Source organism: Periophthalmus magnuspinnatus, chromosome 8, assembly GCF_009829125.3.
Source record: "Periophthalmus magnuspinnatus isolate fPerMag1 chromosome 8, fPerMag1.2.pri, whole genome shotgun sequence".
In the NCBI taxonomy this organism is placed as follows: domain Eukaryota; kingdom Metazoa; phylum Chordata; class Actinopteri; order Gobiiformes; family Gobiidae; genus Periophthalmus; species Periophthalmus magnuspinnatus.
The window spans coordinates 28473587-28496567 of NC_047133.1; the positions used below are offsets into that span (position 1 = coordinate 28473587).

At 37.3% G+C, this 22981-nt stretch overlaps 3 protein-coding genes across 53 annotated transcripts; 1 reads left to right on the forward strand and 2 right to left on the reverse strand.

The window, feature by feature from the left end:
* The first annotated feature begins 35 nt into the window (after positions 1-35).
* tnnt1 (troponin T type 1 (skeletal, slow)) lies at positions 36-13551 on the forward strand. Of its 49 annotated transcripts, none has more exons than XM_055223663.1 (21): positions 36-112; positions 3637-3664; positions 3752-3768; positions 4506-4541; positions 5359-5379; positions 5875-5895; positions 6264-6284; positions 6597-6617; positions 6909-6929; positions 7273-7293; positions 7587-7610; positions 7919-7939; positions 8100-8121; positions 8213-8273; positions 8838-8954; positions 9259-9336; positions 9429-9539; positions 9913-10022; positions 13098-13188; positions 13260-13300; positions 13390-13551. In XM_055223663.1, the coding sequence occupies exons 2-21, from the start codon at positions 3639-3641 to the stop codon at positions 13433-13435; spliced, it is 927 nt and encodes a 308-aa protein (XP_055079638.1). In that variant the 5' UTR covers positions 36-112; positions 3637-3638; the 3' UTR covers positions 13436-13551. The 49 variants fall into 49 exon arrangements, with proteins under 49 accessions (XP_055079638.1, XP_055079639.1, XP_055079642.1 ...); XM_055223664.1 differs by having other exon boundaries at positions 8103-8121; XM_055223667.1 differs by lacking the exon at positions 7919-7939.
* A 795-nt stretch (positions 13552-14346) lies between these two features.
* On the reverse strand, positions 14347-19672 carry syt5a (synaptotagmin Va). Of its 3 annotated transcripts, XM_055223533.1 has the most exons (11): positions 19403-19672; positions 19283-19327; positions 17722-17888; positions 17353-17367; positions 17044-17228; positions 16568-16654; positions 16274-16441; positions 16022-16189; positions 15648-15765; positions 15431-15564; positions 14347-15344 (listed from the first exon to the last, which is right to left on the reverse strand). In XM_055223533.1, the coding sequence occupies exons 3-11, from the start codon at positions 17879-17881 to the stop codon at positions 15135-15137; spliced, it is 1245 nt and encodes a 414-aa protein (XP_055079508.1). In that variant the 5' UTR covers positions 17882-17888; positions 19283-19327; positions 19403-19672; the 3' UTR covers positions 14347-15134. The 3 variants fall into 3 exon arrangements, with proteins under 3 accessions (XP_055079508.1, XP_055079509.1, XP_033826642.2); XM_055223534.1 differs by lacking the exon at positions 19283-19327; XM_033970751.2 differs by lacking the exons at positions 19283-19327; positions 19403-19672 and having other exon boundaries at positions 17722-17996.
* Positions 19673-20149: 477 nt separating this feature from the next.
* Positions 20150-21616, reverse strand: LOC117374586 (ferritin, middle subunit). Its single transcript, XM_033970752.2, has 4 exons — positions 21351-21616; positions 20877-21023; positions 20599-20724; positions 20150-20521 (listed from the first exon to the last, which is right to left on the reverse strand). Exons 1-4 carry the CDS (start codon positions 21450-21452, stop codon positions 20363-20365), a joined length of 534 nt encoding a protein of 177 aa, XP_033826643.1. The 5' UTR covers positions 21453-21616; the 3' UTR covers positions 20150-20362.
* Positions 21617-22981: the final 1365 nt, after the last annotated feature.

Consider the following 22981-nt stretch of genomic DNA (forward strand, 5'->3'; position numbering starts at 1 on the left):
CTCAAGTGCCGCTCCCACATTTAGTATAAAACCACGGGCGCCACACAATAGCCATTCTCCAGTCTGCCACTGTTCTTCGGTGTCCCTGCCAGTGCTCATCCCTTCACTGCAGGTATGTCTGTGTTTGTGACATGTGTTTTTGGGTCCCTTTTTTATTTTTATTTTAATTGTAATGTTTCTCAAAATAAACCTACAGTAAAAATGCATCTTAAACTAAACTGTTGCTGAATTAGATATGTGTTCTGCAAAACCAAAGGGATAAGGTTATGGTAGAATTAATTGCCTCATATTTATAATATCATATTATATCATATTTATTCTTTCCTGCCACTGGTCCAACTTATCAACAGAGAATCAAACCAGGACCATCTCGTGTTCCAGTTTTGAAATGGACCTTATCTGTCTCAAAAAAAGACACAGGCTAGAATTTAAATCTGAGGACTTTTTATATATTTTTATATATTATATATTTCCCGTATTGACCGATCTTGATTTTTTATGACTTTAAAAAAAAAAAAAAAATTATAAACTAGGCAGACTTTTAATTATTGCCATTTAACACTAAAACCGCCCAATTTTTTTCTCCAAAGTGTGAACTCTGCTTCAAACCACATGCCATTTACTCACAGATGACTGGCTGTAGACCTGGAATAAAAAGACTCAAGCTCACAAATTTGCTCATTGGAACCATCTGGAACCAGAGCCAATAAGGAGCAAGGAACACTTTTTATATAGCTGGCCTACCTGAGAGGCTCTATTACTTAAACTGTTGTTCATAATCAGGGCAGTCTTGCATGATGTCACCATTTGAAATTACATGGTCACTGGAGGTTTGCGCTCACTCATTTTTATACAGTTTTGACCACAAAGCTGCAAATGTACTATTTTGAAACATTCAAAAGTTATTAAGCCAATTTGATTAATGCAGGAATCCAGTGAGTTATCCCTAGTTTAAACTCTCTCAGCTGAACACAATCATTACTGTCTTAAATAGTTTGTTTGGGAACACCATTGCTGTCTTTGTCCTCTCCGTGGCAACAGCTCCAAATGCTAATAGCATGAGATCAGGCTTTAGCTAACTTTAGTGCCTAGCTACTAAACAGGTGTCTACAAAACCCAGTGGTGTCTGGACTGATGAACTTTGTGGCAACTGAACAGTGTTTCTGTGGTATTGTCTCATTAGCAGCTCTCTTTAATACAGCGCCACCTTGTAATGGGTCAAAATAGAAGAACTACAAAGAATAACTGCTTCTATTGATTTTATAGTGCATTAATTTGTGAGGTGAGCTAAGGGCATAACTACAATAGTTTCTGGAAGAGCAGGAATCAGTCTGTGTACCCCTTTTATCTGATATTTTGATCTCCATGGACACATCCCCTTTCATATTTGGGCATACATTCATTTTCATATTTGTTCTCACTGATAAACCGTTAGTAGGCATTTGAAGTGTCTGGAACCTAGGCATAGTGTTTAAACAGTATACAGTGGTGTGAGTAGAAAATATTCAGAAGGTCAACACAACACACTTCATACCATACAGACCTCCCACACTGTCATGTTGATTTGAATTAAAACATTTTTAACTGTTAGCCCAACTGTTGGAGCATTTGCTTCTGAAATGTATTCATAACAAACATGGCCTGCATTAGAAACAGTTCATAAATCAGGATGAAACATTTGACAAACTACAGCACAGACCAATAGAAAATCATGAATGTGCTGCGGTGTCCAGTCTTTATCCTATGCTGTTCCACACATGTCCTTGACTAAAATAATCTGAGCTGCAGCTGATGACAGTGGCCTGTGGAACTTGAATCGTGTCCAGAATCCCAGCACAGGTTCAGCCCCCCCTTCCCCCTTTAGCTCAAACTGACAGTTTCCAAGAGGAATGCCCTGGTCTCACTGAGGTGATGACAAGCATTCATCAAAGTGCTACTGCCTTCTGTAATTCCACTGTGAGGGAGATCCATACCATGTGCTCCCATCGTGTGAAATTCGAGTAAGGTTTTAATATGCCAGTATTAAGCATTATAGGCACTGTTATAGCCAAGAAAGAAGAGGTTAACAAGTAGTTCTGCATTGCCAGTATGTGCTTGATTGTACTTGTTTGCTGCTGAAAAATACTATTAACATCAGTAGTAGATATATAAGGACCAGCAAAACCTTGCAGTAGAAATACAGCAGTACTGAACACAGTAGGCAGATAAAATAGCATTGTTATTCAGATGTAGTAGGCTATATATTGTAGGCCTAGAAATGTACATGTTGAAGTAACAGACCTACCTATTTTATATGATATATATATGATATTTCTACTATACTAATATTTTCTTCTGTGAGTTTGTATTTATTAAAGTAGCATTAACATTTAAACGCCTCCTAAAACCACAAATAGAGCTTCTAAACTGGGCAGTATTTTGAAGACTAAAGGGGAGAATGAGAGAGGAAAGGGAACAGACACTGGCGGTATATGGAACTGTGTCTAATAGGAATCTACAAATCCGCCCCTGCAGATGTTTGTAATCAGGGCAGTCTTGCATGACGTCACCACTTGAAATTACATTGTCATTGCATTCACTCATTGTTATACAGTTTTGACCACAAAGCTGCAAAACTACCTACTTTGCACTAAAATGGCCAAGATGACTAGGAATGGTAGACAATGTTACCATATACTATATACAGTTTAGTAGCAAAAAAGTTTATGCAGTGTTTAGTTCCACTCCAGTGTAATCACTCCCATCTCTGACCTTAAACTTCCTCTCATTGTTGTTGGATCTAGGCCACACTGAGGACCGTGATTTATTTCTGCTTAAGCAGCTTCTGGAATAGATGGTGAAATGGTCAGGTCAAGTGATTATTGACTTCTGACGCGGAGAAGAGCTGTCATTAGGATGAGTTTCCTTTTCACACCCTGGCAGCTAAAAGGGTCACGCTAAGGAGCACAGTTGAGTCTAGAAAGTGCTAGAAACTCTATCGCTTACTATTGCCAACTAAGAACCTGCGTGCATACTCACCTGTTGCCTCCTCATCAATCAGGATGGTTGTGCGTTGCCAGATACATGTCACTCCTCCCCCATTGTACCAGTGTGTCTTAGCCTGGTTTTATGTGAGGACAATGGCAGCCCACAGGCCCCAATAATAGCCAAAAGAATGTATGTGCATGTCTTTGAATGTCCACAGAGAATAATAGCAGGGGCATGGAGAGCATGACCACCTGTGATGGACTGATAACACGTCCTGTTAGGAGTGGCAGCCAATGTATTTTATCTTGTAGTAATAATAGATATAAGTTGAGGACACATCAGTACTATTGTCTTCGAGGATCTAAATTCTTCACATAATATGTGCCATTTTAGTTAGTTTGTGCACTAACAATTATGAGTAAAAAATTCAGACATTTGACTGCCTTTTATATACAATACTATATTGACTATGCTTTACAAATTGTATGGTATTCTAATTTAAATTGGGAAAACAACTTTTATAAAATGTATGTATTATCTTGTATGTATCTACTTTTAATCTCAAATTTCAACTATAGTTATTTCAGAATAAATTTAGCTCAGCACCAATAGGCCTATTTATATATCAACTCAAATCAACTATAAATAATGTAATCTGTGTGTTTGCAGCCATGTCAGATGTAGAAGAAGAATATGAGTGAGTATCTGTCTAGTTCAGATGTCCATATATTTGTACTTTTTTACAATTTCCCAATCCACACTCCTCTTTTTTTCTTTCAATCAGGGAGGAGCAGACAGAAGGTATGTTGTCAGTGTTTCCCCTAGGTTTATTTAGAGACTATGGAGGCAAAAGCAATCCATATTTGAAACTGTTTTACTGCCTCTACTGATGAAAAATCAGTGATTATTACAGATGAATTATAATTACTTCTATATATTGATGACAATACAATCTATAAGCATACATTAGCAATTGTATCACAAATTTTAATTCATCTTGTTTTTAGTGTGGGGGCATACCCAACACCTCTCTCTGTAAAATGTAATTTGGAAATTAAAGTACTGGTGATTTATTAAAACCGAAATAATAAAGATGGAGGCAGGAGGTCAGTTTCAGGATTTATTGCTTGTTTTCTCTTTAGCATACGTTGCATGATTTTATCTCTGTAACATATGTATTATCATATAATAGATAATTGGGTAAAGACACATTTGTGCTATAAATGCACAAACATAACATTCAATACATATACTCAACATATAAATAAGTACATTTAGTGGAAAAAGAATCCTCACAGGACACCTGCATATTCTCTGGTGAAGAAACAAGAGAATAGTGAGCTGTGAGAGATTTAAAGGTTGATGAATTGCCCTTGGGAACAGGTGTGGAGGGTGGAGACAGGGTAGAAAGTGCACTTGGTTTATTCACCTTCAAGGTGAGGGATTCAGGGACTTGGGAATTTCTGACAAACACAGTCTCCTCTGTCTATGAGAAACATTGTGTTGTTTTAAGCTCACGTGTGTGTTTTGTTGTTCAGAAAATGAAGAGGAGCCTGAGGAGCAAGAGGCAGAAGGTGAAAAGATATAAAATATCTTACATGTTAAAATATTATATATAATATTATTACAAATACAGAAATTATTCTAGTGAAGGTGTATGGAGTTTAAAAACACAGTGGAGCACTTCCTGTATTATCACATGACATCACAAGGTGGAACAGAGAGTTTTCAGTTTGAGAGAAGATCTCAGCCTAAATATGCAGCATTTGTGGGTTAAACGTGTGAATGAAACGAAACACAACTCCAGGAAAACATAATGAGGAAACAACATTATAACATATATCAGAAAGTAGCTTAATACGGGCTCTTTAAAATTGGCCATTTCATTTACATTTTTAACAAGTACACCCATAATTATCACAAACACATCATAAACACCTCAATATCCTTATCTCAGTTTCAATGAATGCTGACTTAAATATATTGCATTCTTTGTTGCCATTGGCTGGTTTGGACTTTCAGAGCAACACCAAGGTATGTCTATACTATAGAAATATAGTATAGTATATTCTGTATGGATCATTTGACATAAAATGCTGCATACATGTGAGCATGCATAAATAACACATGCAACGTTCAGTTCACATTTAATAGCCTGTATATTTTACAACATTTATAACTTTTTGCATAGAGCTACTGTTGACCATGGCTTCGGTACATGCCAGGAAGGCTCAGCATCTGGCTGTTTTTTTCCTGTTCAGTCTGCATTTGTGTGTTATTGTACTTTTCTCTCCTGTGTCTGTATGTCTCTTGGCTTGGCTGATGTCCCATGGTGTCCTTCGCATTGTAACATCATTGTCCATCATCGCTTGTGTTGACTTTGTGCCTAAGAGCAAGACATCCTGGAGGAAGGTGAGTGATGGACTCCTTTCTGTACACCACCCATCTAACACACATAAATGATGATATGATGATATAGTAGTGTGTGATGTGTTTTATTTTAAAAGCATAATTAAATAATGTAAGACGGTATTGGGTAAATTACAAGAATCAAAGGTTTGTCCAATATACATTTTTGAACATGAAACTGTAAAGCAAGATTTACAATTATCTTTACACAAATGGAATACTTTGAAATAGCTCAAATAAACCCAAAGGGTGGAAATATGGTAAGTACTATAAACTACAGTTCCCTAGCTATTGTTGAAACTGTGGCTATGGTACACCATGGGAAAATGTAGTTTAAAATTTTCTTCAAACTAAGTTACATCTTCCTGCTTTTCTGCTCATCCTTGCTCTCTCCTGTTGTTGCATCTGCTGATATGATGACTATCTTGATAATCATGATGACATGATTACACTGTCTTCACTCTTGGCTCATGTTGACATGTGTGGCTGCTGCTTCAGAGCCAGATGCCCAGGATGATGGTGAGGAATGCATTAACTATATTCATTTTTCAAAAACATTTTAATCTTGTGCCATTGAAATTAATTTGCTTTAAATAGCTTTGCATTATTTCATCACATACTCTCAAAATATATTTAAGTTTAACAGACAATGAAATGCATAGTACATTTTACATTCTGCTATTAAAATCATTGCTAGTACTGTGGCTTCAGTATGTGCTTAAACCTAAACCTAAAAGTTTAGTCACAAATACATCATCTTTTCTATGCTTTTGTTTTTTTGTTTTTTTTTTTTGTTTTTTTTTTGCCATGGCTGATTCCCATAATGCTGCTCTCATCCTATCAACCTTTCTTTATTTGCGCTGATGGGTGTATGGCTGGTGCTTCAGAGCTTGATGCCCTGGAAGAAGGTCAGTGACAGACAAACAAAACAAATATAGTATATATTTTACAAAGCTTTACAAATTCCAGTGCCATTAAAAGTCATAATAGTGACACGATGATGCATATATATATAAATACATATTACTTGTGCGCTAATTATCTTGTTCTTTAAAACTACATCTCTGAAGCATGTAGACGTTTGTAGTTTTTCTTATTCTTCTTTTGCTCTTCTGTCAATCACCGCTTCTGTCGCTTGGCTTGATTGATCTTTAACTATGATGCTGCTACGCTTATCTTTACTACACCATCCTCCATTTTGCCTCTGGCCTGGGCTTAAGAACAAGAAGACCAGGTAGAAGGTGAGTCGTAAACATATTAGTTAATGTAATAAGTAAAGTCACAGTACCATATGCCTTTGTGGTTTGTATGCTACAGATGCAACATAAATATTGAGTATAATGTATGACTCTTTTAAAATGGTCAAAACTACATATGGCTTCACATGGATTATCTAGTTTTGGGGCATGTAGTGTGTTTTTAATTTTTGCTAATGCCTTTACTCTGTCTCTTGGCTTGGCTGATGTCTAACCATGATGCTGCTGCTCTTTTCACTATGCCATTCTCCATTGTGGTTCTGGCTTGGGCTTCAGAGCGAGAAGACCAGGTAGAAGGTGAGTTGTAGACATATTAGATTAATGCAATTTAAAGGACAATATAGTATACCTTACTTTAAATCATTGTCCCTGTACTGCTTGTATTTGTGTTTTTTATGTTACAGATTCAACTAAAATATATAATTTATGCTTCTTTTAAAATTGCCAAAACTACATTTTGCTACTTGCACTTAATTATGATTTAAAATGTAGTTTTTAAGCATTTAGTGTGTTTTTATTTATTTTTTACTAATTCCGCTGCTCCGTCTCTTGGCTTGACGGATGTTTCACTATGATGCTGCTCATATCATTACTGCACTATCCTCCATTTTGGCTCTTGGCTCATCTGTATTTGCTTCAGAACAAGCCATCCATGAAGATGGTGAGTCTCACACATTCATAATAGTTGACTTATTTAGTTTGATAAAGTTCCAATATCCTATAAAATCCTACTTCCTGTATTACTTGGTATTCTGGTATGGAGATTTTACAGAAATAGGTGTATGTTCTGAGTGATTTTTGCTTCCATTTTCATCTTTGAAACTACATTTTGCCATAGTCTCATGCTCTGACATGATGGGGAATGTAGTTCAAAGCGACTTGTGTTTTTGTTTTACTTCTGTCTTTTGCTTGGCTGTTCTCATCATCATGGTAACGGTGACACTGGTGCCTCAGGTGATGAAGACGCACATGCGGAAGGTGAGGAATAACACTAGAGAACATATTGATTGTCAGCGCTTCTCCAAACTACATTATGCCAGCATGACTAAAGTTCACGCCAGTCTTTTCTTTTCCATTCTGTTAGATGATACAGTAAAGCAGTAATGTTATATATGTATGTAGTTCCTTGCAGTGCTATAAAACTACATCTTCTGGTTTCTATGCATGATGGAGATAGTTTTAAGCAGCTGTTTGTTTTTTTCCTCTTGTCATTGCTTTTGTCTCGTGGCTTGGCTGATATCCCATGATGCCGTTCTCCACTTGCTTGCTTGTTTGCCTCACTTCAGATCAAGATGCACAGGAGGAAGGTGAGAATTGGTAGTCTTTTTTTTTTTCTTTTCGGTTGTCTCGCCTGTTGCTATATTAATGTAATATTATTATAACATCCTGACTTGAACTACTAAACAGTTGTGATTTCTTGACAAAAAAGTATGTATTACTTTATGTTGATTTTTCAACTTTTTTCAGAAGAGGAGCGCCCCAGACCCAAGTATGTGTGGTTTTATAAAAAATGCATTTTATATTGATGAAACACCTTTTAACATGTACATAATATATTGTATATGTCTTTGTTTTTGAAGACCTTTGGTTCCCAATCTGGCCCCTCCGAAGATTCCAGAAGGAGAGAGAGTGGATTTTGATGTAAGTCGTAGCAACAGTCACTGTCTGTCTGAGGCTGCTTTGTTGCATCAAGACTATGAGTCATTTTTAGAGGAGTTATTGGTTTAGCTTTTGTTTAATGTGGTTTGTGTTAGATGATTTTAAGTTATTAACTTTAATAGAATTAAATTGTGAGATAAATGTGATCACCATAGTTAGAATGTGTAAAGGTACACTATGTAACTTTTCTAGTGGAGGGTCTGCTATCTGCTTGTCCCACAAAGATGTTTTGCCTGAAATATTCCACAGTTTGACATAAAACGTCTTTAATATCCTGTATTTATTAATTACAGATATTTTAAAAACTGTCAAAGAACCTCTTTCATGCATTGCAGTGAGTTTGGTCACCTTTCCACAGATCAGACCTGTAACTTTATGGCCTAGTGTTGTTACAATCTTGTTTCCATTTAAATAGATACCTTCAATGCCATACTGGGGCAATAACATCTCCGCGAGCAGGTGATGGACCCTCCCCCCAAAAAGTTACATTGCCCCTACAAGGCTTTGAATTTGTTATATATTTATAACAGTAATATTTCTGCACAGGACATCCACAGGAAGCGAATGGAGAAAGATCTGCTGGAGCTGCAGACGCTCATAGAAGCGCACTTTGAGCAGAGGAAGAAGGATGAGGAGGAGCTCATTGGACTCAAGGACCGGATTGTGAGCTCAATATGACATCACTCAAATGCTCTGAAACATGACAATGTACTACAACTGATGTGTACTTTATCGCCAATGTACTACAACTGATGTGTACTTTATCGCCAATGTACTACAACTGATGTGTACTTTATCGCCAATTTACTACAACTGATGTGTACTTTAGTGCCAATGTACTACAACTGTACACATTTTGTTTATTTCAAAATATTACATGACCTTGGTGGTTTTATGTGTTTATTCTTTTGTTGTTAAGTTGACAGTTTTTTCACATCTATACAATCTGTATATCTGCTGTGTCCAGGAGAATCGCCGGTCAGAAAGAGCTGAGATTCAACGGGTGCGGGCAGAGAAAGAGAAGGATCGGCAAAATAGGATTGCTGTAAGTCATCCACTAAAATGATTTAGATAGATAAATAGATAAATTACTTTTTTTTTTTGTTCTCCTCCTTTAAATTCAATTCAAATGTTCAGGAGGAGCGTCACAGAAAAGAGGAAGAGGAGGCCAAGAAAAAGGCAGATGATGACGCCAAGAAGAAGAAAGTGTTGTCTGGAATGTCCAACTTTGGGGGCTTTCTGGCAAAGGTCAGATCTATTTATGCAATTATTACTGATGATGAAAATACAGTGTGTATATATGTGTGTCTGCTTGTGTATTGATGGATTACATTGTGGGGACTAAAATCTGTATACATACACTCACATTATGGACATCTACCTCCTTTATGGAGACAAAAAAATAAATAAATCAGGTCTCCATGATGCAAACATTTTATTATTAAATCAAAAACATGATTTAAAGTTCAGATGTGACTTCAAATAGGTTAAGGTTTAGCTTAATGTTTGGCAAGTAGTGACTATATTTACGTTTAGGGATGGGTCTTGTGGAAATTAATCTAAATCAGGCTAATGTCCCCAAAAAGTATGGAAAGCCAACATGTGTTTGTGTGCGGTGCAGGCTGAGCTGAGGAAGGGCAAGCGTCTGACAGGAAGAGAGATCAAGAAGAAGACTTTGGCTGAGAGACGACAGCCACTAGGCATCGACAACATGAGAGAGGATGCACTCAGGTAATCCTAGTGTATGAATTTTATTACCATTTATGTTTTTGTTCTTTGTTATTATATTGCCATGTGTAAGCTTTTGAGTCAAACACATTTTCCTTGTGTCTAAGAATAAAAGGTGGGTAGTACTCTTTATTTATTCATTTTCTTCAGTTAGATTTACTTCTTTTTCAAAATAGTTTTCTATTATATTATTACTTCTACTTTACAGTTACATTTGTTTGAAAATTTCAGTTAAAGTTTTGATAACTCTGTAAGGCTAAAGGGACAAAAACTTTATCTAAATACTACAGCAGTGTAGAACTGTCAGATGTATCCTTAAATAAAAAATCTCCAGGATCACGTTATAACATGTTACTATTATGAAATTACGTACCCTATGAGGGCCGTGGGTTGGTGAAAGCAGTGCCGGTCAGTATATCTGCAAACGGAGCCATGACTTTCACAATGGACTAAAACTCGCTCGTGATGATGCATAGCAGTTGCCAGAAAGTTCAAGCGGAAAATAACCACCAAACCCCTGCTAGCTCCAGTGAGGGAAATCCCCAGCCCCACTAAGCTAGAAGCCTTGTGTCCATAGGGCCAGTATGGTGTGGTATGGTGTGGTATGGTGTGGTATGGTGTGGTATGGTGTGGTATGGTGTGGTATGGTGCAGTATTGTATGGTGCGGTACAGTGTGGACAGTAGGTTTTTCCATTGCATAAAGCGATCTGTACCACCCCCATTTAGTGGGCCAAAGTGGACCGCTGGATGTACTACTTTTCAAAGGAATCTGGAGCGATTGGGACCTGGGAGTGGCCACACAGTCATTAGAGGACCAGCAGCACAGCACGCCAGTAGTAGCGCATCCCTGGCAAAACATAAATAGTGTGAACCTCAAAAGGATGGAGATTTCTTGGATAAACAAGCATCGATCAAATGGCCAACACATTGTGGAAGCCCCCACCTATTCTCGATGAATACAGCCATGGTTTTTGGCTGCTTCAGTTCTGAAAAAGCTCTCGACTCCAGGAGCAGGATTGTGCACACGGCCTCACAAAACTCCTGTACACACCGGCACACAATGGATCTGTTGATGCCAAACAAATGGGAGATGGTCCTGTAGTCTGCATTGCATTGTCTCCAAAGCGCAACAGCAGCTCTTTTGCACATGAGCACATGTCCCTTCTCTCCAGCTGTGACTTAACCTTGATACACAGGTACTCAAAGACATCTGGAAATTTCCACTCAATCCACTTTGGTAAATCCGAAATCATCACATGCCACCATCTCGTACTTCACAGTGTAGACCAAGCTCTTTTTGTCATATATCTCTTGTGCGACATGACTCTTCTTGTTTAGCTACAAATTTGTAGACTTTAGATATAACCTTCTTCAAAGATTTAAAATTTAATAGCATATTCTCTGAAACCTCCATTGCCAAACATTTTTGGTTAATCAACAAAGTAATACCATGACGTATTTGTAAGAATTTATAAAAATCATGTTATTAATAAATGGCAATAGAGCTAGTAGAACAGGGGAACAAAGTTCTCTTTCGATGTGTGCCCAGTGGGGAGCACTTTGTGTATCAAGCCAGTAGCAATGTAGTACATTTGTAGTGTAGCATCGCTTTTACTTGGCATGACCAGTAATACAATTGGAAGTCTGGAAGTTCCAGTCCCCCTTTATCTTTGGGTTTGGATAAAATCTTGTAGGCAAGTCTAGGTGCACCTTTTTTCCAGATAAATTGGGTTACATATTTATTCGGCAATTTAAAGAATGATTTATCAATGTTAAGGTTTGATAAAGGTATATGAAACAAGGTAATACATTCATTTTAATTACATTAATTCTGCCAAGGAGTGCAATTCCAGAGATTTCAGAGATTCCAGTTTTGTAAACTGTAGACCTTAACAAGGCTGGAAAGGGCTACGGGGCAATTGCCAAGCAGCTTGGTGAAAAAAGATTCACTGTTGGAGCAATTATTAGAAAATGGAAGAAGCTAAAAATGACTGTCAATCTCCCTCCGACTGGGGCTCCATGTGAGATCTCACCTCGTGGGGTCTCAATGATCCTAAGAAAGGTGAGGAATCAACCCAGAACTACACGGGAGGAGCTGTTCAATGACCTGAAAAGAGCTGGGACCACCGTTTCCAAGGTTACTATTAGTAATACACTAAGACGTCATGGTTTAAAATCATGCATGGCACGGAAGATTCCCCAGCTTAGACCAGCACATGTCCAGGCCTGTCTTAAGTTTGCCAATGACCATTTGGATGATCCAGAGGAGTCATGGGAGAAAGTCATGTGGTCAGATGAGACCAAAATGAACTTTTTGGTCTTCTCACAGTGGACATGCACCTAAAATGAAAATTTCAGACCCCTCCATGATTTCTAAGTGGGAGAACTTGCAAAATCACAGGGTGTTCAAATAATTATTTGCCTCACCGTATGTCACAACTCATACACGAAGTAATTCAAAGTGCTTTGCAGAATAAGAAAGACATTAAAATCACAATACAAACAAATCAAAACATAAATAATCATCATAAAGTGAGCATTAAAAGAGAAGAGTGTAGAATAAAAACCTTTCAGTCATATGCACAGTTAAACAGAAAACCTCCGTTGTTGCCACAGTCCCTTATTTTAAATATCACGTTATTGCATGACAATTTTATCTTTTTTTTAAATAAAATTTTATTTCACGTTTTGTAGAACCATCACATAATTTCAAGAATTTGTAATTTTATGATAGTATCATGTTAAAACGTGATATTGTTTTTATTTCAGATACAGGTACAGGTACAGATTTGGCAGTTGTATGCTGCTGTAGAACATCATTAAATGATTACCCTCTTTTCAGAATCTGTACATTATTAACTCTGTTGTCTGTCTGATTCCATCAACTACATAACTATTAATCAGATTTTAAATATGCTGTATATCCAAACTGTCACTGGGTAAGTAGTAGTTTTTCCAAAAACTTTTAAGTGGTATTTTACTTGGGTACAAATTTTGTCTTTTACTCTACACACCTCTGGATAGAACCCTCTTTCTCAATTTATGCGATATATTGAATTGCACCATTGTGTTTTTAGGCAAAAAGCTCAGGAAATGTGGGATTGGATTTATCAATTGGAATCTGAGAAATTTGACTACATGGAACACATGAAGCATCAGAAATATGAGGTACGGCAAAGTCTGTTACAACCTTTGTAAATGTGCTGCATATGTTTTTAGTATATTTAATGTGTGTGTAGATTGTGGTGCTGCTGAACAGAATCCAACATGCCCAGAAGTTGTAAGTAAACATTCACAGACATATTCACAGACATTTTTTTCTTTTCTGTTTACAAAAACTGTTCTGAGTCATACGGTGTGCGTTTACAGCAAAAAGGTCCATGGCAAAGGGAAGGTGGGCGGTCGCTGGAAGTAGACTACCGCACAGAGGAGAATGACTCCAGTTAAATGCCATCAAAGACTACTGGAAATAACAGCTTATGGTAGATATTTGTGACGTTTCATAGTAATAAATAATATGTAATAAACAAACAGTTTGTTCATTTTGTCACTTCTATATAACATATTTTTTCAGTAACAACTAAACCAACTTGATCAGTTTATGCCACAGAGTATTTCTTTAGGAGAGATAAAAATTTTTGTAAAGTTGTTGTCATTAAAAATCATACAACATTGTCAACACAGCCAATTGCATCCTCTGGTGGCCATACTATGTCACGGAATACTAATACAACTCAAATAGTTCTGAATTGTATCTTATTGTAAAAGATGTAACTCTAGCACACAATATTTCTGAACATGTATCTATAAATGAACAAAATGTATGAGGCAAGAATAAGCTAGATTTTTTCCTATTATCAATTACACTATAATAATTTGCAGCGTCTTCTGTCCAAGCAGTGTTAAATATTTCTCTTTTCAGTAATAAAATATCATCTGCAGTCATAGCAGTAATGCCTGGTGCACACATTTGGCTCAGAGCTTGAGACAGAGCTAAAGAGGTTAATCCACTCATTCAATCATTCTCTGTTAACGTAACTGTATGACCTTATCAGACAACAGCTGTTGTTTAGAAAGACTTTATTTTGAATCTATTTATTTACAATGAGTTTAAAATATCTCTAATAATGATCATAAGACATCCCATTTTAAAATATAACACAGTCACATAAATACAGAAAAATACACAGCACAAAACAGCAAAAATAAAGGTCACAAAATCAATGCAAATCAAGAGGGAGTTTTCACAGTTTCAAGTTGTATAATATGAGAAAATAGAAAAGGTCCTGTCCTGCTGATTATTCCTGAAAACATGGAACCATAACTTAAAAGTATGCTTTCTTAGAGGTAAAAAAATGACAATTATACAGTGCTAAATTTGTATAGGTTTAAAAATGAGAATTATATACATGGAGTTATGTTTTGTTTCATTCAAACATGTTTGAGTAACCCTTTATTATTAGTCTGTCTACATCTCAAAAGCTCAAAATGCCCTGTTCCATCTTATGATGTCATGAAGTAGTAATTTTCAAGCTACCTTTTACCTTTAGTTCAGTGGAGATTGTAGGGCTTTAAATTATCCAAATGATTCTAGTGTGTGCAATTTAATAACACAGTGGATCAGTGTACTCCACCTCATTTACATGTGTAAATGAAACAAAACACAACTCCAAGTATGTTTTGTTTCAAATAAGATCATAACAATCCATACTCCTGCAGCATCTAAGATTTTGTGTGATGGCCCATATACTCTCAATAATAACGTCAAAGACAATGGACGATAATACTACTCTGAAAATCAGATAAACTCCTGTAAAGCAGTGGCTCTCCAACTTACCACCGAGGCTTTCCAAATACCACAAATACCACCAGATCCAGTATATAACAGGACTATTCCAGGTCTAACCTAGGAAAAAAAACGCATCTATAAGAGGACTACATAATTTCCATTGTAGTTCTAAACAAGAAATTATCCAATGGAGGACAAAAAATGGATAAACAAAACTTTAGTCAAACCTACAAACTGAAGAGCTACGTGAAGCTTGCTTACCACCAGTTGTACACATACCACAGTTTGAGAAACACTAATCTAAAGGAAGTGATGAGTGTGTGTTTTAGCGGATGGGGGCCTTGAGTGCTGCATCAATCTCCTCCTCTGGCTGAAGCGTGTGCCACTGCGCCACAGGACGTCTGGGGTTGGCCAACATATCAGACCAGTGCCGCAGACCCACCCCCGAGGCACCGTAACCAATCCAGCACTTCCCGATGGGGTCATTACTGCCCAGCTTGTCATAGTCGTACACAGTCACCAGTAACTGCACTTTCTGTGAACCGAGAGCAGGTGTAAAAAGTTAAAAGTCAAAATCATACTGAATATATTGTCAACGTGAGTACACTTGGCATTACAAACCTGTATCTGAGAAAAGGGGATCTCAAAACTGAAGCTCTCGTTAAAGTAAGGATTCAGAGTGTTCTGTTTGACTGACGTCTTCTTCTTCTTTATACGTTTGCCATTGTGTTGTAGCACCAGTTTCACATAGGGATCTGAAGAGAGATGGAGTTAGACTGACCAAAAAATACACCACTATTATTGTGTAGTAGTAGTTATGTAGTGATCTGTGCCTAACCTGAGAGACCTCCCACATCCATCTTCTTCAGATTCTTGGCTTCCATGACATTTACAGTGAGTTTTCCAGCAGTGGGGACGTAACGCAGCGAAATACAGATGTCACCCAGTTTCTCTTGCTGTCAATGACAAGACACAACATACTGTGTGTTTTCATGTTTTGACATTAAGTATTTTTAATGGTTATTTATCTTGATGTTGTTAAACTTTGCATTGCAGCACTGAAATTTTCCCCATTGTGGGAAAAAAAGGGTTGTCTGATCTTAACCCAAGTCAATGTTCTAATGACAACCGATATTGTTCTAATACTGTAGACAGCTTAACTGTCTGCAACTGATAACAGTACTTTAGGACATAAATCAATGGATGCTCTACCTCTTCCTTCTCTCCTCCACTCAGATCCTTCCATTCGTGGATGGGCTGTCCCAGGTCTATAGTGCTCATGGGGATCTTGATCTCTCCAATGAGGTCATGTTTTCCAAATCGATCAAAGTCAAAGACCTGCAACACCAAGGTTTGACCGCCAAGCTCAGTGTAGGGAATCTGAAAAGATCACAATAATGTTATAAAAAAAACATTTCCTAACATTAAACATTAAAGTTAATGTTACCAGTCCAGTGTGCAGACCTTAAATGTGAAGGTCTCATTGAAGACTGGACACAGGTTCTTTCTCTGGACTTTGGTCTCAAACTTCTTCTTCTTGTCTGGGAGCATGTATACTTTAACATAAGGATCTGAAGTGCCACCCATATCCATAGCTGCCAGGTCCTGGGCTTGGAGGATTCCTACGATCAGCTAAAAGAAATATACAAAATAAATATTCCTTCAATAAAAAAAAAAAAAAATACATGAAAAAAATAACACTTCTGAAAATCTGTTTAATGTATAGAGATTTGCTTCAGCAGAAATTATGAGTTTTACCTGGTTATCATTGAAGTTATAGTCCAGTGAGTACTCCAGTTTACCAAAGAACTCCTTCTCTTCTTCTTCTTTAGCGTCATCTCCCTCCTGCAAGACACAAACACAACAAATAAGTCAACAATTAGTTCTTACCAAAACAAAGGACTGAAACCACATGGACAATGGGATATTAATGGTCTGAAATTGTATCTAATGTCAGGATAATGCAAAGACAAGCAATTTAAAATGTGCTATTTACTTTAGCAATAATAACAGCAGCTAGCAGCTGTTATTATTGTATGACTGTATAATCTCTTATTCCATTTGTAGAAGTTACCTCATACCTCATTATAACTATATTATGATTAATTATGGTTTAAAATAAATTTACATCATATATATTACCATTTATACCAATGGATGTGTATGCATGTAGAACCTACCTGATTAATCACAGGTAGGGTCTACATGTAAACAGATCCAAAATACACCATTACCTTCTTGTCATCCTCCTCTCCTTCCTTGTCTTTTTTCCTGCGTCCTCGACCTCCTCCAGCCTTCCTTTCTCTCACTTTCTTCTGCTTTTTGCCTTTGTTGAAACACTTCTTGTAAATGCAGAACCCCATGCATGCCACTAGGGCCAGTACCACCACCACAATGGCACCCACAGCCCACATTGGCACTGCAGAAGAGAACAGAGGTGAATTATAGCTTTTTGTCCTGTATAACCTCCTATATTATCCTCACTTATCTATTAAAGGGAATATAATGTCTGAAAATCTCCTGTAAAAATATACAAAACTTACTGCGAAGTTTATGATCTTGATTGCAGAGCCAAGTGGTTGCATGAATCAAATACATGTAAAATAAAATCATTACATTAAGCACAAATGGATGTGTCAAAAACATGAGAAACATATTTAACCCACATATCTACATACCCCTCTGTTTTATTATATTATATCATTCTGAAGTAATTTCCTGGGCACTAATACTAACATTAGTGACCATTATGAGTTAATAGTAGGTAAAGAGTTGACTTAGACTTACATTGCAATTATGTTAAAGCTATGCTCTATTTGAAAAAAACAAAATGCATTCCAGTTCAAATTAATGTTATTTTATCATGTTTGCCATTATGTATTGTGATGTAGGTGAATGTTGAGAGTCCTCACTTGGCAGGTGTGTGAGCTCATCGAAGAATTTGTTCTTGAGGCTGTTAAACTGATGGTGTGAGACAGGGGGCGGGGCAGGTGCGGCAGGGCGCTCCCTCTCTCTCTCCTCCTCCTCGGCTGCCCTCCGAAGCCGTGCCCTGGACACGCTGACCAATCGCATCTTGGATCTGTGTGCAAAAATGGAATATTCATGTATTTTCACATATAAACTCATTACTGCAATGCGGCCTATGTATACTATGTGTAGTGTGTTAGTCAAGGCACAACTTAAGTATGCTTTTAATATTTCTCTTGATTGTCCCTGAGCTCCATCTGACCTTTCACCTGTCTATAATCCTCTAATCCTTGGTCACTTGTCACAAACACAGTCCTAACTCTAGAAGGAGAGCCATAGGTAGAAGATTTCACATGCAAGAAATAAATAAAAAAAAGCCAGATACACCAACAAATATAAATAAATATATAAAATAATTTTGGGGAGGTCTTGGCATGTAGTATAGTATTGAGCTTAAAAGCCTGCTGCTGTATGCTGGGAAATGGAGGGGTTTAAAAGGGACATAAAGAAAGGCAAAAATTAGGCAGGCCGCAGTGAGCTAGTTCCTTTGATACTGTCTATAGTTTCTATTCTACAGTCTACAGAATGCATCTGTGTAACAAGATTAATTGTCAAGGGTAATCCACAGCTTAAACAAATCAAGAGCAGAGTGTGTCTCCCTGTGTTCTGATCTGTCACTGTTTCTGTCATAATCCACCCTCACAGAAAACAGATCCACTATGAAAGCTTACTTTAAGTCCATGGCAATTCTGAGGGACAGACCCAGACCCACAATGGTGAAAGAGCTAATGCTTTTAAGACACAGGGTCACTTAAATTGAATTAGTTTCTGGCAGCATTTTGTAAACTTATGAACATCAGTTGAATGACATGTACTACAGTAGGCTACAGTTGTTTTGCTATTATAGTTATATCATTTTATCATTTTCATGTGCAATGTGTTGTTACATTATACAGTTAGATCTGGGTGACACATGACTGTAGCAAGTTGCCCAATAAAAACAATTGCAGGCTTTTGTTGATGGCTCTGGTTTTAGGACACAACTCAGGAAGAAACAGACCAGATCAAACTGAGAATAAAATAAAGAACTTTTTATCCGTTTGGTTGTTCAATATGACCAGCTTCATCTTTCAAACCATCACCATCAGGAAAACACTGTAGACTAGTGACTCCACGTGAGTACAAACGACTCTGAAAATAGACGTGCAATGTGGCCACCGCTAATCCACCTCAACTAATCTGTGGCTCTTATAAAGAACAATCGTAAATTCAAACAGACTGAAAAGAAATAGCCAAATAAAAGTGCAAAAATCTCTAGGCTATTTAGGTTAGTAGCAGGTTAGATAGACAATTATGCAAAAGTATAATTGCAGATTTGATTTTTCTAGGCTATTTTGGCCTGAATTTGAGTGTGTAGCTAATTAAAGGTGCAGATAAATTTTTTTTTTTTTTTTTAAATGATTCATTAAACCATAATATGCACTGAGCATGCCATGTTCTCGTCACCTCAGAACCCGCACTCTGCATGTTGTCTTCCGTTCCGTATACAGCCTACAACATACAGCCTAATTAAAATATGTCTCAAGTTAAGAGCTAGCATATGCACATCCAATTTCATATCCTTACCTGTTCTCAGCACGCCGGTGTGATACTCCCTTTGTTTTTATTCATTTATAACAAGCTGAGGTGGAAACTCAAACGGACTTGGGATGCTCCGGCGCGCGCGACTCTCTGCGTGCCCCCCCTCCCCTCTCGGTAATCCCCTCACTGTCCTCGTGTCAGTTTAACACAAGGAGGCTACAAGGAGATGGGGCAAATGTTATACATTATATCTTATTAAACCGTGTTGTCTTATTGCCATAGGAAAGACAGCCTAACTTTATTTTGACAAAGAAAAACAAATTAAAAATGCAGGACAAAATTAAACTGTCTAAGTGGCTAAAGAGTTATCGAGCTTTGAACTTCTACAGTCAATGGTCATTAAAAATAAGGTGGCCTAAATAAAACGGGAGAATCATTCGCAGTAAACTTTATCAATATCGCCATCTTGTGGTGCTGTTGTGCAGTGGTTTCCAACCTTTAGTACCTCCTATATCGTAACTTTCCTTTATTATAGCCAATCTCAATTCTATAGATGTTATGCAAAATGTATAACATGTTATATTCAATTACATATTTTTCAATCTGAAATCATGCCAATTTAATAAGACCCAATAAATGTAACAAGTGGTACAGTATTTACACAATTACTAACCATTTAGTTTCATGCATAGCTCCATAAAGAATTTTCTACCCCAGTAAACCATATAGTGTTTGTGCATTTAACCAAATAAAAACCTAATCTATATTTTTTTTTAAATTGAAAAGGGTTAATCCAGCTCAAATGGTTTTATTCAAGATAGGGTAAAGAAGTCATTACAGGTGCAAAACCCAGTAAACAATCTTTACAGCAGATTAAAAAAAAAACAAAACACAGAAGCCAATTTGAGAGTCCATTCTGATAAGGCTTGTGGGGCAGTCAACAGGAGTGAAAAGCATACGATTAGGCCTGTTGGACTTTTAAGGCTATGACGTTAGCCTGAAGCTTTAGCTCTTGCCTCCACCCAGGGTGTGTTTGTCAAACAGGTATTCGGCCATCTTGTTGTTTTGGGCATCCATGCGGCTCAGGTTAGAGATGTAGTCACCCAGCTTCTTGATGCTCTCCACCTGCTCATTCAGGTAGTGACTCTCCAAGAAGTCACACAGCTAAGGAGAGAAAAGAAAATCAGAACACTTATAAAAACAAACTATTTTATTAAAAAAGAAGCATGGTCTTGACTTACATGAGGGTCAACATGGTCCGAAGCCAGTTTGTGAAGGTCAAGCAAAGCCTGGTTCACCTTCTTCTCCAGTTGCAAAGCGCACTGCATGGCCTCCAGGCCACTGCCCCATTCATCACGTTCTGGTTTCTGCAACAATTGAACTGAACGTCAGAAGATGACTAACGCACATTGACACCAGTTCAAACGTTGAAAATAATTACTGGGTGTGGTTCAGGTCCTCTGGAGACTTGAATCATTAGTTTCACATAATGTAGCAGATATGGCAAGAATGAAGTCACCTTTATGTCTTGGAGAAAGATGCGGCCACCCCTCTTGTTCTGGAAGGAGAGCAGCTTGTCTGCGTGCTCCCTCTCCTCATGGGAGGACTCCTTGAAGTAGTGAGCAAAACCAGGCAGGGCTACATCATCGCGGTCAAAGAAGAAAGCCTGTAAAGGACACAAAACAGTCATTTGAACATGGAGTGTTATTACTAGTAGATCAGCATGATGATAAATGGTAGTTATGAAGCCAAACAGTGGTCAACATTAATCATGGTGTCCAGAGCTTGTCTAGTCTAGATCATCAGGAGAGGCGGACTGTCTGAGCATGACGCAGCACGTTTTTACTACGTGGGTGGAGATTGTTGTAACAATTTAAGATTGTGTACTTTTCCAGGAATGCAAACGGCTCCAAATAGATTTTCCAAATTTAACTAGTGTCTACATTACTTTGTATCGAAAGAAAGGTATGCCTTTTTCATCTGGCTTACTTACCATAGACGTGTAGGTGTAGGAAGCGAACAGCTCCATGTTGACCATTCTGTTGATGGCTGCCTCGCAGTCGCGGTGGTAGTTCTGGCGCACTTGAGACTCCATTTTAGCTGGGATTTTTTTTAGCTTTTCTTATCAAAAGTACAAAAATATAGCTCTGCGCTGGCGATACTTAGCGTTCAAGTAAAAAGGATTAAAAAGCAGGGATGAAGCAAGAAATTCCGTTCAAACACTGTTGAAGCAAGAACTTCTTCGAATCGATTCCCGAGTCTGAAATGGATGCTGGGCTCTACCTGTATTTATACTAATCTGACCACGTGACCATAGCACGCACATCTGATCAACCAATCAGGAACCACGGCTTCACATGACAACGAGGACACTACCAGACAAATGAACCATGACTTCGCACTTTAAATGATTAATCGAGTAATACAATCTTGTGACTGACATACACAACAATGACTAAGAATATTTATATCTAAAAGAATGGTAGATAGATGAATAAGAAATGCAACTTTTGATTTGGTTAGAGAAATTACTGCGGACTGTTTAAGTACTAAACTACATCATATCATGTAGCGAGCATCTCTGGAAACAATAGAACGTCCTTTAATGTGCAACTCTCTGGTTTCAGTCGGATAAAATCAAATATTTATCTTGTGATCTTTTCCCTTGAAACCCATTTCAAGGAACATTGTGTCCTGAAGTGAGATCAGCAATTCACTGTGTCATATTTACACCATGATCAATCTAAAAGATATGTTATCTTTTTGATCACTCACACATCATGTTAGAGCATGCCCTTGAAAAGATCACTTAGAGCTACATTAGATCTACTACTTATGTTCATAACAAAAAGAAAATATATTCTAGAAGCTCCTACAAACAAAAACTGTTGACCTCAGCAAAAACCCACAATTATATGAAGTAGCAAAGATTATAACCCATATAACCCATACATCTGATACTATGTCCTTAGTCCAACATATTAGGTTTATAGTGCTGTAAACCAAGCTGCAAGAAATCTTGTAATCTCTAGAGAATGGAATGAAAAACCATTGATAAAAAGGTTTAGTGCCATCTTTAAAGACTAATGTAATGTAGACATAACTGAACACGTACACATTACAGAAAGACATTAATACAAATAGCTTTTCGAAGTGTCATCTGAATTATATGTTTCATAATTCGACATACAGCATAAAAAGTGAATATTATTATTACTCAAAAATAAGAAGTTATTTTTGAGTAATAATAATAATTTTATATACAACAATCTTTTTTAATGGTATGACTCTGGCTATGTCTGCATGTGAGTTAAGCAGAAATGTGCCGTGTCATTGTTATGACTCAGCATTCCTGGTTTCCTCAAGTTTCATTGCAGTCAGAAAAGGAAGTGCAGTCACCCAAATCTTAATCAACTAGATTAAACCAGTTTGGCAAGGAACCAACTACTAGTCATGCTGATGTGATGTTCCTACAAGAGTTACAAATAGTTTTTTTATTGGCTATTTATCTATCCTACCTACCTATATACTAAAATTATATATATCTATCCTACCTACCTACATACTAAAATGTATTTATATATATGTGTGTGTGTGTATATATATATATATATATATATATAT

Coding starts and splice junctions, on each gene's coding strand:
- syt5a (XM_033970751.2), bottom strand. CDS start 17,935: ATGAGTTTATATGTGAAAATACATGAATATTCCATTTTTGCACACAGA. Junction 16,655..17,043: donor GAGAGGAGGATGACAAGAAG/GTAATGGTGTAT, acceptor TGTGTCTTGCAG/GAGGGAGATGACGCTAAAGA. Junction 15,345..15,430: donor TCCCCTTTTCTCAGATACAG/GTTTGTAATGCC, acceptor CTCGGTTCACAG/AAAGTGCAGTTACTGGTGAC.
- tnnt1 (XM_055223663.1), top strand. CDS start 3,639: ATGTCAGATGTAGAAGAAGAATATGA. Junction 7,611..7,918: donor TGAAGACGCACATGCGGAAG/GTGAGGAATAAC, acceptor GCCTCACTTCAG/ATCAAGATGCACAGGAGGAA. Junction 9,540..9,912: donor TTGGGGGCTTTCTGGCAAAG/GTCAGATCTATT, acceptor TGTGCGGTGCAG/GCTGAGCTGAGGAAGGGCAA.
- LOC117374586 (XM_033970752.2), bottom strand. CDS start 21,452: ATGGAGTCTCAAGTGCGCCAGAACTACCACCGCGACTGCGAGGCAGCC. Junction 20,725..20,876: donor TCTTTCTCCAAGACATAAAG/GTGACTTCATTC, acceptor CAATTGTTGCAG/AAACCAGAACGTGATGAATG. Junction 20,522..20,598: donor CGGACCATGTTGACCCTCAT/GTAAGTCAAGAC, acceptor TTCTCTCCTTAG/CTGTGTGACTTCTTGGAGAG.